The sequence below is a fragment of the Chelonia mydas genome, chromosome 23 (assembly GCF_015237465.2).
Source record: "Chelonia mydas isolate rCheMyd1 chromosome 23, rCheMyd1.pri.v2, whole genome shotgun sequence".
Classification (NCBI taxonomy): domain Eukaryota; kingdom Metazoa; phylum Chordata; order Testudines; family Cheloniidae; genus Chelonia; species Chelonia mydas.
This window is the reverse complement of record NC_051263.2, coordinates 4,525,107-4,541,643: the sequence shown is the minus strand read 5'-3', so window position 1 is coordinate 4,541,643 and position 16,537 is coordinate 4,525,107. Positions and strand designations below refer to the sequence as shown.

General features: G+C 45.8%; 1 protein-coding gene and 1 long non-coding RNA gene across 3 annotated transcripts; both read right to left on the bottom strand.

Annotated features, from left to right (window-relative positions):
- Window positions 1-1,010: 1,010 nt before the first annotated feature.
- Window positions 1,011-9,499, bottom strand: TMEM160 (transmembrane protein 160). Of its 2 annotated transcripts, XR_006287199.1 has the most exons (4): window positions 9,281-9,499; window positions 5,172-5,264; window positions 1,162-1,968; window positions 1,011-1,085 (listed from the first exon to the last, which is right to left on the bottom strand). XR_006287199.1 is itself a non-coding variant. In XM_037884549.2 (3 exons), the coding sequence occupies exons 1-3, from the start codon at window positions 9,444-9,446 to the stop codon at window positions 1,712-1,714; spliced, it is 516 nt and encodes a 171-aa protein (XP_037740477.1). In that variant the 5' UTR covers window positions 9,447-9,499; the 3' UTR covers window positions 1,011-1,711. The 2 variants fall into 2 exon arrangements, 1 of the variants encoding a protein (XP_037740477.1); XM_037884549.2 differs by having other exon boundaries at window positions 1,011-1,968.
- Window positions 9,500-10,705: 1,206 nt separating this feature from the next.
- LOC122463675 lies at window positions 10,706-15,539 on the bottom strand. Its single transcript, XR_006287255.1, has 2 exons — window positions 15,175-15,539; window positions 10,706-11,853 (listed from the first exon to the last, which is right to left on the bottom strand). It is a non-coding gene; the product is annotated as an uncharacterized LOC122463675 (long non-coding RNA).
- Window positions 15,540-16,537: the final 998 nt, after the last annotated feature.

Genomic DNA, 16,537 nt, shown 5'->3' with positions numbered 1-16,537 from the left:
GCACTTGGGAGTTGCAGACAGCCAGCATAACTCTGAATGCTGGTATAAGTTACATCTGACACACAGGCAGTCCATGGGGCAAGGAAGTACAAAGTGTATTCTCCACTGTCAAGGATCCAGGCCCTTGATTTTGTTTCCTGCCTTGCAGGATGGATCAAGCCTCCAGGTCACAAAATCCTGATGTTTCAAATGAACAACGTGGCAAACGATTGTTCAGACCAGTGAAAACAAACTATTAGAAGAAATGAAAGTAACAATGTCTGGGGGAGGGGAACAGATGCAACCAATTAGAAACCTCACCCGGTTGTGGCTGCATCCTATTTCCCTCCCTTTACTCACACTGATAGGTGGCCTTACTTCTAGCTATCCACAGAGTCATTTCCACCCACATGTACCCATTGATGTGTGGAGGGCTGCAAACAGGGCCTTCTCCAGGGCCCTGCCAAGCTTTCAAACACCATGAGTCACCATGACAACTTGCCAGACGTCAAAAGGGCAGCATCTAAACTGTACTAAGTAAACCGTTTTACAGATCAAAAATAAACACTCTGCCGATCCTTAACTCCTCCCACTGGAGGATCTCAAATATGCTCTACAAACCTTATACCCAAGTAGGCGGCAATTATATTCCATTTTAGAGATAACTAAACTGAGGCAAAGAGCAATAAGTGACCTGAGCAAAGCAGTAGCAAGGGTAGGACCGGAACTGTACTCTCCTAACTCCCAGTCTTATGCTTCCCAGGTAGGTGCTTGTGGAGTTCAAGAGAAAAAAAACAAAACAAAACAAAAAAACCCCTACAACTGTTCATCTCTCGAGGCAATAGCAGAGAAAGGGCAACACATGAGGGCCTGATCCTGAAGCCTTTATGGAAACAAAACTCCTGGAAATGAATGGAAATTTAACCTGCATAACAACGTAACCAGGCCCTTTCTGCAAGTGGATATGGGGAGAGTGAGAAAGCAGAGTAATCCCAGAGTGTACATTTCATTCAGACACAGGAAGAGAGGAGTTTTGTTTTGATGTTTTTAATACAAACATTAACCGATCTGGATGTAAAGTGGTCTCAACAGGCACAGTGAGTAACCTCAATGTGATATGCTAACTTCACAATGTAAGCTGGGGCAGCAGGATCGAGCTGCTCAAGAGGTGCAGTGAGTAACCTCAATGTGATATGCTAACTTTACAACATAAGACGGGGCAGCAGGATCGAGCTCCATGGGATACTGTTGCGATTCAACATTTCTAGGGAACATCAGCTGAATTTGGCTTAAAATTTCCAGCTTCTGCATACCTGGCAGAATAGGCATGGGATGTCTGTGGGAGACAGGAGCACAGGATCCCAGTGGACAGCCAGCTCTTTAAAAGCATCAATCCATTTTGACAGCAACGCAAGCTCCCAGCTGGGAAGCCGTCCCACCAATTCATTTACTACCACAGCAGGGTCTCCTGCAGCCATATTTCTGTTCGATGATCCAATTTTTCTAATGCTAATTCCCACTGCCAATCTGGAAAATGTTAAATAAATATAAAGCAGCCAACGCAGTGTCTTATTTAAAATAAAGCTGCCCTTCCTTCGTGCCCTTGGACACAGTGAGCAGGACAGCCTGTGGGCGCTGTATCTATTGCATTAAAACTCGGTCCACTGAGTGTGCTGGAGAACATTCTAAATGACCATCATGAAAGCAGCAAAATTCCCCAGGACCTTGGTCTTCACTCATCCGACTTCCCATCATCCTTTTTTGTGTTCTGGCATTCATCACTACTGTCCTCCTGTATGATCTCAACCTCAAGGCGACCAATGTAGAGGGAGATGGCACACAGCCAGAACAGCGCCACCGTTGTGACCACTGTGCCGTTCAGCAGGGCCGTGGAGAAAGCAAGCATCATGGTGCGGCGGAGGAGGAAGAGGCTGACAAGGTAGGAGGCGCTGCCATAAGAGACGCAAATCCCGCCGAGAATGAAGAAACCTAGAGTAGAAACAGAGAATGAAATCCATCTATGCATCTGGAGCAGAGCGTGGTAAACCATCCATCTATGGGAAATATCTGAGCAGCTCACAGTCTTTAATGTATTTATTCTCCTAACACCCCTGGAAAGTAGGGAAGTGCTAAGATCCCCACCTGTATGATGGGGTAAGGAACACAGAGAATAAATGACTTGGCCAAGGTCATATAGGAAGTCTGTGGCAGAACGGGGAATTTAACTCAGGTCTCCCAAGTCCTAGCCTAGTGCCCTAACTTCTAGGCCAGTCTCTCTCTTTATAATGGAATCAGGGCCATGCTAGTTACGACAGGCATTGTGCATGACCGTTGCTGGCAGGGTTTCCCTGACTAGCGTAGACATAGATTGACTGTGTTATAAAATTGTTCCAGACTCCTTAGGGGGTTGTCTTAATAAATCCACATCCACACAAGTCAAGCAAGATGTGCTAGAACACTGCAGGCAACAATTCTGCCAGGGCAGGTGATGCCAGAAAGTCTTCCCTATGATTTCTCCACTTTGAGTTAGGGTTTAAGGAAAATAATCTTGTATACGTTATTAAGAGTTGTTTCTTGGGAGGTAGGAAGGGTGGTTAAAGCACATGACTGGGCCCCAGGATTCATGGGTTTTCTTCCCAACTCTGCCACAGAGTTCCTCTGTGTTAGCCCCAGGCTGCAACTGAGTTGCAAACACTGCAAGAAATCAAAATCCCAAATGGCTTTCATTGTAATAAAACAGACCAAGACAATTTTTAAAAACAGAACAAGAGATAAAAGTTGGCCTGAACTTCCTGTCTTAAAGGTCAAGAACTCTTCAGCTGGACACAGCTCAACCATAAACCCACAACTCGTCATAACATGTGCATCAACTTACAAAGACAATTCTTCTCTCTTCAGTTTTGAAGAACCACTGCACCACACTGTGGTGAGCTTTAAAATAACCACACAACCAAAATTCTTTACGACTGTCATGTATTTCTCTTGCATTTCCTCTCCCTCCCCTGTAGTCTGTGTGCAGAAGAAAGCAGCGAGAGTCCTCCTCCTAGCTGATTCATCTATGTCCCAGTCAGCTATTTAAGTCATCACATTACTTTCTTCATGGGGAATTAGGAGGCTAAATACTAGCATGTGGCATCAATGAACAAATGAAGCAAGACGAGATTAGAGGACCAGCACAAATACTTTGAAGTTGTATAGCACTTTAAAAAGGATCTCAAGTGCTTTATGAAAACACACATTAGGTCTCTCAATCCTCAGGGGAGGAGACTTTATTATCCCCATTTTGAAGATGGGCAAGCAGCCAATGAGAGGGGAAGTGACCTACCCAAGATCTCATTCAGCAAGTCTACAGCAGAACCAAGAACAGATCTCAAGAGGCCTGACAGAGATAACACCTGCCATACAGAGTAGGTAGTTCTGAGCTTGTACCATGCTTTGGGATCCTCAAATCACAGTGCTAGGTAAGGTCACCATGTCATTGGCAAAGGGCTTTGAGTCAAAAGGTCATCACTAGTTTTTGTTGTGATCCTAATGTGTATGTTTTACACAGACAGCAGCCCCACCCTTCTAGCACACATGGCTATCAACACTGCATCTTGTCACGCAGTCACATGCCTCTGACAAATCTGTGGCAGAAGTCCCATAAAAACTAGTGACTTTAATTTCTCCAAATGGTAGGCCTTGTGTGCAATATAACTGCCTCACAAGAGAAACACCATTTCTGTAAATGGGTAGATTGATGACCTCTGATATAAAGATCAAATCTGGTATTTTTTCCTCCAATGAGTGCACCAGACTTCAAGATTCTAGCCCAACAGGAACAATGAAGTTACTTTCACACAGTCACCCTATTACAGACATCTGTATTACACATTCATCTTCCCCCACTCCCATATTTTACATCACCCTCTAAAGCTCATCTGGGGGCAGCTACATATCCTTTTCTAAGGTCTAGGGTCCAGCACATTTATACACATTACAGTTCACTTCTTTCTAGGACATAAAGGTCAGTTTGCTGCCATTTTAGCATATCTGCTAGTGCCTTCCTCATTTCATAACAGCTTTCCTGGAGCACAGAGTTAAACACACACAGAAATTCAATAACCCAAGAGTTCAATCTCAGTAACTCACAGCAGTTGCAGCCTGTATGTATGATCCATACCTACCACATCTTTTCAATGGCTCTCTCAAAATGCATTACAATGGGAGTATTCTCACCATTGTACAGACTCAGAAATTAAGTGATATCGGGGTTAAGTAAATTGTTCAAAGTCATTCCTCAGGGATTCATGGGCTAAGCTGGACATTGGATCCATGCATGACTCTGAGGCCATGTCTACACTACCCGCCGGATCGACGGGTAATGATCGATCGCATCTAGTGTAGACGCGATAGATCGATCCCTGATCGCTCTGCCATCAACTCTGGAACTTCACCATGGCGAGAGGCGGAAGCAGAGTCGACAGGGGAGCGGCGGCCGTCAATCCCGCGCCGCAAGGACGCGAAGTAAGTGATTCTAAGTTGATTTAAGATATGTCAACTTCAGCTACACTATTCTCGTAGCTGAAGTTGCGTATCTTAGATCGATCGACACCCCCCTCCCCCGCCCCCCCAGCGTAGACCTGTATGCATTCTATCACCACTATTCAGAGGCCTTTTACAGACCATTACTACAGTGCTGGAGCCATCATGATCTAGCATGTAAATTGCACTAAGGCAATTTCAAGATGCCTATTAACTTCTTGTATAGACTATTATAATCATATAAGCCATTATAGTCTATTGGCTAAAGATCTATACAGACAATACATTTGTAGGAGCTTTATAAAAAATGATTAATAGATTCTAAGGCCAAAAGGGACCACTGGTCGTCTAACCACCTGCACACCACAGGTCATAAACCTTCCCTGATCTTACACGTATAGAAAGCAGCTGCTACAGCCATGTGGTTCAAAGTGTCTTATGAAATCTACTAATTCTCTACATACTGGACTGGATTGCTTCACCCATAATTGACATGTGGCCACCTCTGGGCTTAGCAATTGTTTGATAGGGCATAAGTGAACTGAACTTAGTTACAAAAATCAACATTTCAGTGGTGGATTAACTCACCTGGTGACAATAATACTTTTCACTGGTGCAGCGTCCAGTTCAAATCTCCCCTTTGCTCATCTATAGCGTGTGTTACTTACCATAAGCTGCCTCTCGTCCCATGTCGCTCTGGACATAAGAAATTACTCCAACGCCGGTTGCCAGCAAGCCATTGCGAAACCAGGACAGGAAACCTGAGTAGAGAACAGGAGAAAGCGAGTGTTTCCTCCTCTTCAGCCATTTGTTATTTTGTTTTTACTGCTACCTGTTGTGGTAGAGAGGATATGAGGCACCATTATGTCTGGGAAGCAGATTCTTTAAAAGATTAACTCTCACAGCCTTGGGATTTTGTCTATAGCATGTTTATCCCTTTTATAGTGGAACATGGGAACACAAGCAACTGCAGGACTCCACAGCATCCAAGCTCCACATGGTCCTGTAGTGTCTCAAACCTGTCACACCCGTAGGAAACTCCAGAGAGAGATCTTTCAAAGACAATCTACCAGACCTAGGTGAGAAGGGCAACCGTGATTACTGCTCATCTTTAACACAGGTTAAAATCTCCCTTGGGTCTCTAGTTCTGGCTTCATCCCATCAAAACCCACTTTCCCTTTTCAGTCTATCACCCTATCAAGTTAACAGGTAGCTGCATCATCTTGGGTTGCAATGTTTAAGCAGGGTTTAGTATGGACAGCACTCAGGTGTGAAGTTTCCAAGCCCATGCGCTGCGGGACGCACCAATGATTCAGTGGGGGGGTGGCTCTTCCTTTCAAATCAGTACTGATCAAAATGCCACAGCATGGTTAAGGGGAAACTGTACACTGGAATAATGGTGACAGAATGATGACTGCCCTCCTCTTTGTCTCATTACTGAGGTAGATGGCTCAACATGGTGCGACGGGATGTGCTATTTTTTTAGATAAAACATAGAACCAGGGTCCTGGCTACCTGTACCAATTAGAATTCCTAAGCTGCATTCCACACGCGTCAGGAGGAGCAGCCCAACTGGGATAATTACATTATGCTCCTTTAGTTCCCCTGTAGTGGATAAGGGATTCTCTCTCACTTCCTGTCCCAAGTTGTGCATTTTAGTGGGAAGGTGAAGTGACACCGTATGTAGATATAAAAGTGTGTTCTTGTTGGTTCTTATGACCTTAATACATATTCTTCACAACTCAAAGATAGATGTAGGTTTCATTTTTAAAACATACACACTCTACAGTTTTAAGTGATTTATTCTGAAAACTTTTCAGACTAGTTTTACAGCTATCTCAGAAAATGAATGATTGTTTGGTTATTTCATTTACCAAAGGTAACTGAAACAGACATTTATGAAGTCACTGGGAGGTGAACTATCTCCAATTCAACAGGTTAATCATTAATATTTGGAGGATTTTCTTGCCATGCTGTATTAGGAGGAGAACATCACCAGACACATTTAAATTGTTTTATTTAACTAAAACAACGTTATGTAGTCTGGATTTTTTTCTTCAACAGCAAACATATATTTTAACAAAACAAGCATATGAATTTTTGAATTTAGTTAAACATTCAAATTTTTTAAAATCAGGTTTGTTTTTGTTAAAATTGTTTAACTAAAATCGTTAAATGAAATTTTTTTAAAAATTAAATCAACTCTGTCAGCCAGGTCAACATGACAAACTTAAAATATTGGCTTCTGCAGCTAACTCAGTCATCTTCACCTTCATTTTCCTATTTGTTCATAATCTGGAAAAGAAAAACAAGCATTCCTGCTTTTTCAGGTCCCAAACAATTTCTCAATTTGGAATGAATTAGTCCAAAGGAAGAAAATATTCTTTCTACACCGGCAGAAGAAGCTACTGCTGTTAAAAGTGAGATTATCTCTTCAACAGTCTCTGAATCCAAGTGCTTAAGTGACTTTCACCAGTTCACTGGTATGACTTTCTTTAAAGCATCATCAGCAAACATATTTCTTGAATGGTTCTTATTCCCAAATTGGGTCTCTTTTACAGCCTGCTGCCATTATAGGTTCTCTCTTCTAGTGAGAGAATGGTATGGCAGATCTCAAATCAACGAAGGCTACACTCAGAAAGACCTCAAGACTTCTGGAATATGCTGCTCAAACAGTTTCCCTTTTGTTTCTACTGCCTGTCCCTCCCTTCTCACATTTATCTCCAGACTTTTTCTCCTCGTCCAGATCTATTCCGCCCACAACTATCTTCTATTCACTGAACTTTCTGAAACTTTACACTTTTAGAGAGAGGTAAGGGAGTGACTGGAAACACAAATTTGCAGAGGGACAATAGGGTTGAGGTCTGTTATTTCTCACCTCTATATTTTATTTATTTTAAAACATTTTTTCTGTTAACAAGTATGTTATCTCTGGAGACACAAATCCACAGTTTGAGAACTGCAAAACTAAGCATCTCTGATGGTATCTTCTCGACTGAGCACTGAGTCCCATTGGGTAGATAGAAAGATTAACCTAAATAATCTATACAGAAGCCTCCCAAAAGCTTTAAATCAAAAAAATCATTGATTTTTATCCACTCTGGTCAGTGACACCCTCTCACTTTAACCAAAACAAGACACCGTGTCAAGATGCCATCACACGGTACCAACCCTAGTTGGGCATCCACATCTAGATACAGCTGCACCACCTTGACCCACATGCTTTGTCAGAATACCACATTATGCCCTTCCAGCCCTTATGACAACCCTATCACTGCAATGTGCCATACACTATCTCCCCACACAAACCCTTACGTGCCTCTCCCACCATGCTATTCCCAAGAGTTCCCTACCCCATTCCTGTCATCAGACTACCTGCAACTCTGTGCTTTCCCATCTTCACCACCCCACACGTTACACCATCCCCAACTGAACCCCGATACACCACACCAAGCCTTAAGCCTCACTGTTCCCTGTGTCACCCACCCCACTTCACTTCGTGTCTCAGGTGGCAGCAGCCCAGCCCCCACGCCTCAGGCCACATCATACCCAAAAATGGACCAGCTACCACCCCATGCCATCCCCTCCACCACCCTGCCCTCACAGTACACGGACCCTCCCGTGCCCCCATCCCCACATGCTGTGCTGCCACAAAGCCCCTTATGCCCAGTCCCCATTATCTCCCACCCTGGCCCCACTCCCCTACAGCCCCCCAGAACCTCCCTAAAGGCTCCCTCCCTTCCTTCCTCCCCCACATACTCCACTTCCAACCCAACAGCCCCACCACCACAGACCTCCTCCTGCGACCAGAGCACACCTCCCCTACAGCACCCCCACCACGGGTCCCCACCCCCAACCATAGCCACTCCTCCCCTCCAGCTCCCCTCCTCACAGCCCCTGCACCATGGGTCCCTTCCCCCTCCCCACAGCCCCTCTTCCCCCCCACCCTGCCCCCCCCACCATGGGCCCCTTCCCGCTCCCCACCATAGGTCCCTTCCACACAGCTCCCCTTCCCCCTCCCCACCATGGGCCCCTCTCCCCACAGCCCCCCTTCCTCCCCACCCTGCCCCCCTTCCCCATAGCCCCCTTCCCGCTCCCCACCATTCCACACAGCCCCCCTCCCCGCCCCCCTTCCTCCACGGGCCCCTTCCCGCTCCCCACCATAGGTCCCTTCCACACAGCTCCCCTTCCCCTTCCCCCTCCCCACCCTGAGCCCCCTTCCCCACCATGGGCCCTCTCCCCACAGCCCCCCTTCCCCCCCACCCTGCCCCCCCACCATGGGCCCCTTCCTGCTCCCCACCATAGGTCCCTTCCACACAGCTCCCCTTCCCCCTCCCGACCCTGAGCCCCCTTCCCCCTCCCCACCATGGGCCCTCTCCCCAGAGCCCCTCTTCCCCCCCACCCTGCCCCCCCACCATGGGCCCCTTCCCGCTCCCCACCATAGGTCCCTTCCACACAGCTCCCCTTCCCCCTCCCGACCCTGAGCCCCCTTCCCCCTCCCCACCATGGGCCCCTCTCCCCACAGCCCCCCTTCCTCCCCACCATGGGCCCCTTCCCCACAGCCCCCCTTCCCCCCCACCCTGGGCCCCTTCCGCTCCCCACCATTCCACACAGCTCCCCTTCCCCTACCCTGCCCCCCCACCATGGGGCCCCCTCCCCACAGCCCCCCACCATGGGGCCCCCTCCCCTTCCACACAGCCCGCCTCCCCCCACCCTGGGCCCCGCCCGCTCCCTACAGGCCCCTCAGCCGCTCCCGGCCGGGCCTCCCCGCACGGACCCGTCTCATGCGCCTTCCTGAGCAGCCAGGCGTCCGCCTTGTCCAGCTCCGAGACAGGCGGTGGCGGCGGGGGGGAGGCAGAGGCCCGGCTCGAGCTGCACCGGGGGGGCCTGCGCCCGGCCGCGCCCCGCAGGAAGCGCCCGGCCGCCCGCACCCACCAGCCCATGGCGGAGTCTACCCGGTACCCGCCGCCCAGCCAAGGCCGCCGAGGCCCGACGGGAAGGGGTTGCCGACGGGGATAGGCTGTTCGGGCTGTCACTCACAGAAGCACCGCCCCTCAAGGGGCGGGAGCCCAGGGGGATAGGTCAGCGAGTCTGCCACTCGTAATAACCACGCGCCCTTCCGACGGGAGCCCAGTAGGATAGGTTGCCCAGCCCGTCCGTCGTGGGATTCGCAGCCCCACCCTCACGAGGGAGGAATCGGCGACTCCGTCGCTCTGGGGGAGAATTGCATGCTGGGATTTGTAGTCTCCCCAGCAGGTGGCGCATTGCATGCCGGGAATGGGAGGTAGCTGTGCTGGAGTGTTGGGCCCCGAAGGTTCCGCGGCAGTTGGAGGGAACGCTGGCACGGGGGTGGGAGGGAGCTGGGGTGGAATGTTGGGCCCCGAAGGTTCCGCGGCAGTTGGCGGGAACGCTGGCACTGGGGGTGGGGGGGAGCTGGGGTGGAATGTTGGGCCCCGAAGGTTCCGCGGCAGTTGGCGGGAACGCTGGCACGGGGGTGGGAGGGAGCTGGGGTGGAATGTTGGGCCGCGAAGGTTCCGCGGCAGTTGGAGGGAACCAGGGATAGCGCACAATTGGGAGGCGAGGTGTTTCCAGGAGGATCTCAGTCTTAAGAAGTGATTCCCAGTATGAAAAAGCATGAAAACATTTCAAGGGCCAAAAGATCAGTTCACCACCCCACTGTCTACTTAACACAAATAAACAAGATTACCCTGAGAACATACGTATAATTGATTTCTCATCCTAAGGGAAACAACCCTGCAAGGTTCTGAATGCTGTCTAACTGACCAGGCCAAAAGAGACAACGTTGCCTTAATGCATGTGAAAGGCCCCATTTCCGATATCCTTCACCAAGCACAGAATCTCTGGCTTGAGGCTGTAAGATAACTGGTGTATGTTTACTGAACTAAGTAACAACAACAAAGAGAGAGAGAGAGAAAAGACTAAAAGGACCAGTCACAAATATTCAACAGCAGCCATACAATTTCTTTCTACAGCATCCAGTACCGGCCTACAGATTTTCAGTACCCACAAAAAACTCTTGTAGTCAAGATTTGTAAAATCCAACAGCATTTGTCAATGTTTGTGGGTCATTCTTGTTTAGTGAAGGTCTTAGTTTGTCTCTAACTAAAGAGATCAGCATGAGATTACTAGATTTGCAAAAAAAACATTTCTACATTTTGTCTCCAGCAGTAAATCACGTTCAAAACAGTAAAATGATACAGTATGTTATAGGCAATTAGTGAAATGGTACTAACTATATGAACCATTTATGCTTTGCCAGTATTTTAATAAGGGATTTCTACAAACAAGGGAGGTCCTCCTTATCCTTGCTAAACTTAGTATCCCTGTGGTGCACACGATTTGGGGAGATAGTGAGGGTCTGGGAAACCTATTCATCTGTTTTCACTTCTAATGTTTTCTCAGAACTATAATCAAGACAGGAGTATTTGGCAACGAAACTTGCATCAAATTACACTTTTCTGGAAATGTTGAGTTTAGTGAGAGAATAGCACAGCATTTAATGCAGTGGTCCCCAAACTGTGGGGTGAGACCCCCTAGTGGGCTGCAGCAAGGCCCAGGCCAGCACCCACAGGCCATGGGGAGGGAGTGCCACCCAGCCATGCTCTGCCCCCAACTCTGCTCCTGGCCCTGACCGCGACTGCAGCCCCACTCCAGCTGCAGCTTTGGCCCTAACCACGTCACAGATGGAAACTAAGATTTGAGATAAACTATAACCTATGAGATGGTGAAGTCTGAGTCAGCCAGTCAAAGTGCACATAAACTTAAAAAGAACCTCTCAAATTCAGTCCAGTCAGGAAAGTCTTCTCTGTTTTGGAAAACAAGGTCTTTTTAGCACATGTTCATTTTGCTGTAGGTTTAGTTTCAAACATCTGCCATTTGAGCAGACCCAGAGAGCTAGAGTGATCTCAGGGATTCGCTGAGGTCCAATCTATGCTGTAGCTCTTCACCCACTATGCCAGCATGTTTTAAGGGTTTTTTTTTAAACCCATTTTATAGCTAAGCTTTGGTTTCAGTTCTGCATTTTGGTACCCTTTAGCTTTAACAGGAATTGTGTCCATTTAACTGAGGGAAGAATTAATGTCCATGCTATTAGGATCTCTGAGAGAGCAGCTCTGGGCAGAGATGAATGGGGAAAAACCAGTTTCCAGGCCAACTCCGAGGAATAGGACAGTTGAAGTTGGCCCAGTGTGCCAGATTCATGCCTGTGATTTTTCAGAGTTCCTCCTTTTTGCTGAATATTAGAGCCTTTCCATTCAGATTGTACTTTATGTTCTCTTTATATATTTCAATATTTCCAGTACTACCATTTCCTTTAAGCACCTTCTTTATCTGTAAAAAGAAAAAAACCACATTGATTTACCCAGGGAAAAACGAACAACTAAGTTCTTCGGAATCATGCCCACCAACAATTAACCAAAAGTTAAGATTAACCATTAAGCACTGGTTAGGATTAAGAAATAACAGAAGAATCTAATGATTTCCTTATACTTTGTTTGACTTTGTTTCTTATTTATTCCCCTTCTCTCCTCCATGACATGGTAACTATTACTGTTTACACATACAGTATATAAATGTATGCCCAATAAATGAGAAGTTTTACCCAGGCATTAGGCCTGTAAAGCTTTATTGTATCTTGAATTACATGTACTATACTTATCTGCCAAGATCCTCTAACAAACGGAGAATTGCAAATTTGTATACATTTTCACATTACAAGCATCAATTCAGATGAAGTATTAAAAGCTTATGACTTCCCATTTTTAATTTTTTTTAAATATTAATTTAAATTTAAATAATTTTTAAATTATAAAATGGTTTTGAAATTATCCAGGTCCTGGAGAGGCATCCAAAACCTTTGGATATAACTGAAATTTTGGATAATTAAATTTCAGCTCATAATCAAATCTATACAAATTTTAGATGTGGAAATTGATTTTTACTAATCATGGTTCAAATAATTGTGGTATTATAAATGCATTAAATAATTTTCTAGGCCTTCTTTCCAATATTATTTGAATTATTTCATGGTGAAAAGTCCCTTTCCTCACACAGGATCAGATCTTTGTGCTGAGCAGAAGAGATCAACCCACGGCTCTACAGTTGTAGCGCCTACACTCCGATCTCCAGGTTTTTTATGCATTTTTCACATAACTTGGACCATTTTATATTTATTATATGGACAAAAAGAAGAAAAGAGGATATTTATAAATATTGCCTAGGTTTGCATACACCTTTTTCACTGACATTCACCACAGAGTTCATGGGGAATTGTTTGGTTGAGTTTATCTGATATCATGCCATTCATGTTCTGTATGAGTTCCAGATGCCTTTTCAGGGAACTATCCAAGTTGACAGTGAGATTGGAAAACTGTTTAACATTTTTAACTGTGAATTTCTCTGTCTTCATGATCTTTTCAGAAATTTCCTGATCACCATCAAGTTCTAGAAGCTTTTCAATCTTTGTTTTAATCGTATTCAGCTCAAAAGAGTTCTCATCATAAATGTCCAATAAGTGATTAGCATCTTTTTGGCTTCCAACATTGGTGTCACTAAGCAGATTCCTTTGCCGATTATCTTCCACACATAGCAAAATCCAACTCAGACGGCAAGGCCAGTTGTTAGCAAGAATGACCCAATTAACCAACAACACCTCAAAAAATTTTTCTACCTCCACCTCAGTCTGGAGTCCCATTTTGATCATTAGCATAACGTTTATCACAGTATTGACTATCCTTTTCATCTGGATATTATCTCCTGGCATGTATTCATTGCCTATTTCTTTCAGATATTGAAAAGCTTCTGAGGGGATTTCTTGTTCATTGCAAGTGCCAGATCTTTCAGAGTCTTCTGCTGGGTTCTTTTCCTGGTGATTCACACTGTTATTATGCTCAAATAAATGTCTTAGTCTCTAAGGTGCCACAAGTACTCCTTTTCTTTTTACTGTTATTATGCTCTCTCTCTGATTCCCCTTTGCTCCTTGTAATTTTTTGGAGTAAATGTCACATGTTTTGTGACTTTTCTATACATTCTGTGATGATACTTGGATCAACGGCCAAGATGGAGATGAATGGGGCATCCTTGTCTGAGAGGAGGACGTTCATTGCATCCAGAACACCAACCACTTTGTCTGGGGTGCATATGTCCAAGTTAGTGACCTTTAGCACCACACAGATCTCTTTTGGCTTATAGATGGCCATAAACTGAAGGAACTTGGTAATGACCTCAACCTCTGTTTTAACTTTGTGCATGAAGCCCAGCTGAGAACTGAAATCTTCCCTGCTCATTTCTTTCTCCAGCTTGCCTTTTAGGGTGAAGATTAAATTTTTCAGAACAGGGAAGGCAAATCCTGTGACATATATGGTAGTAATTGCACTCCCAGTAGGTATTAAGATATTAACTATTGTGTCCCTGCTGGAGATCTCAAGACATTAGAAGGAGAATAAAATGTGCACTTCATATAGGTTTTCATAACCCATTTTTGTGATCCTTTGGTCTCAACTTTGACTTCACTCCCAAACACCCTAAACACACTCATGAGTATCCTATCTCTCTTTTCAATTACATCACACAGTGCGGTGACCAGTCCTGCCCAAGTATGGTCACTACCAACATACTCCCAGGCACCGAAGTTTATAAAGATGTAGCCAGTATCGTCGGCCTGTGGCGTTTTTCGAACTGGTATAAAGAAAACCATGCAGAAGAGGATACAAAATAGATGAATTAATAAGCTGAGGCAGCACAAGAAATGCTTAAACAGAAACAGTTGAAGGAGTCGCTAGTGCGTTGGGATCGGGATAATTGGGAAGAGATCTGCACAACCCCAATGCAGCTGCAAAGGGGCCCAGAAAAACAGTAGATCACCTCCAGTTCCCCTGTGGGATGCAAGGTAGAGGGACCGATTTTGCAAATGCTTTGAGGGGGTATCCATTCTCTGAACTAGGGAGCCTAGCTGCATTAGGATTTTGTGCACAGTAGGAGAGGAAGGATGACCCAAGGGTTAGGGGACTAGTCTAGGACTTGGGAGACCTGGCTTCAGGTCCCTGCTCTTCCACAGACTACCTGTGTGATGAGGCAAGTCACTGCCTCAGTTTACCATCTATAAACTGAGGTAAATGGCACATCCCTACCTCACAGGAGTGTTGTGAGGTGCTCAGATATGACAGTAAGGGGCATCATTTAAATACCTATAATATCTAGATAGATGGAGACTTAAAGGGTCAAGGTAAGTAGAAGCCACTGAATCCACCCTACTTGGATTGAAGTGTGAATCATTGTTCCATCACCCTTCCTGATATTTACCTTGGATTCTGTCCAAGAGCATTTTTTTGCGATATCCCCAGGGAGTATACAACCCAATTGTCATTGGAGGGGTAACGTAACACAGAGCCATAGCTAACGCTTTACAGCAAATATCTTCATTTGTCTTTTTTGCCTCATTTGTCACTAAGAGGAAAGAAAAAGCAAAGTCAGACTAGAGGAAAATATCTTTTATACAGTAAAATACAAAGTTTAATTCGGAGGTGTTTGGACAATAGATGCAAATACTAGTTGTCAGTCATTTAGCTCCCTAATTTGTTAATGCCCAGAGGAAGTTGGAGGCTGTAACATATAGAGTGACTCTCTCTTGTGGCCCTTCTGGGCCCAACTCACCCAGCTGCTAGGCTCCACGGGTATGTCTCTGTCCTAACTGAGGTCCAGTAAAGTGGTATTTTGGCCCAACAGCCAAAGCACCCTCCAGTCCTACTTCTTTTCTTGCATCTGAGGTTCAGAGGTAATCTGGAACAAAACCAAACCCAACTCAAAACCTGCATCAGCCTACAAACCTTCAGTAGGGCCCCAGCCTTGTATTCAGGGCTAGTCTCCCAGTCTGTGCTTCTGGTGGTTGCCTTCTCAGGAGGGCTGATCTAGCAGGCAAACTAGCTGGCTCAGGGCTGCAATCAGGCTACTTTCCCAGCAAGAGAAACGGAGCTCTGTCCTGGTTAGCCCTAAGCTGATCTAGGTCCACCATCCTCTCCTTTTATCTCCTCTCTCCATGCCTGAAATTGGCTGCAGGTGTAGTGGGGCGGAGCCAACAGGATCCACCAGCTTTCTCTAATGGTTCATTGCCAGTGTGGAGCCTGTCAATCTTGTTAACTCCTTCACTCCCAATGGAACAGATGTCTAAATAATAGAGCTGGATGAAATATTTTACTGACATTTTCCAGCTTTTGGTTCCCCCAGACACACACACACTTTTCCCCCTGCTCTTTTGCCATGCTGTCGTTTTAGCCATGGATTCTGCAATTTTTGCAATTAAAAAAATGTCCTGGGTGATCACTAGTCCTCTACTCAGCTCCTGCTTTCATATTTTAAAAAATTACATTTCTAGCCCTATTCATTGCAGAGATAATTTTCCCAATGAGACTAATGCAGCCCTCTCTTCCTAAAGGCCTCAAAGTAGAGCTTCTGTGGACCATTCCAGTCCTCTATATAAAGATTACATATAAAAGCTGCATTAAAATAAGGTTGTGAAGTCAAGCACTCAAAAGTTAGCAAACATCAGACTGAAAGTTGTCTAGACTTAAACTTTCATTCAGGCTTCTTTTGCATATGGGTTACGATAGTGTTGCTCTCAACACCACTCATGGAAGTCACCACACAGGAATAGGAAACATAGGTCAGGTGGGCCAGATTCCATCCACTGGCTGTGTGGATAACACTCCTCAATTAGTAACATAATTAGGCGGTTTGCCTCTGTAGACCATCCACTACAGGGGCACATAGCATACACTTCAGCAGTGGCTTACATGACTATTTCCTGGAGTGAAGAGACAGGATAGGAATCAGGAATCCTGGGCTTACAATGTGATCTAGTGGTTACAGCCTGCAGAGCCAAGCGCATAGATTTGGAGCACTCATTCAGATCAGAATTCCCTTCCTGGAAGAGGAGCAGCCTATGTGGGCTGGAGCCAAGTAGCCACAAGGGGGCGGGGGGGGGCCTCGGGCGGAGTGTGGGCAGGGCCACATGGGGCTG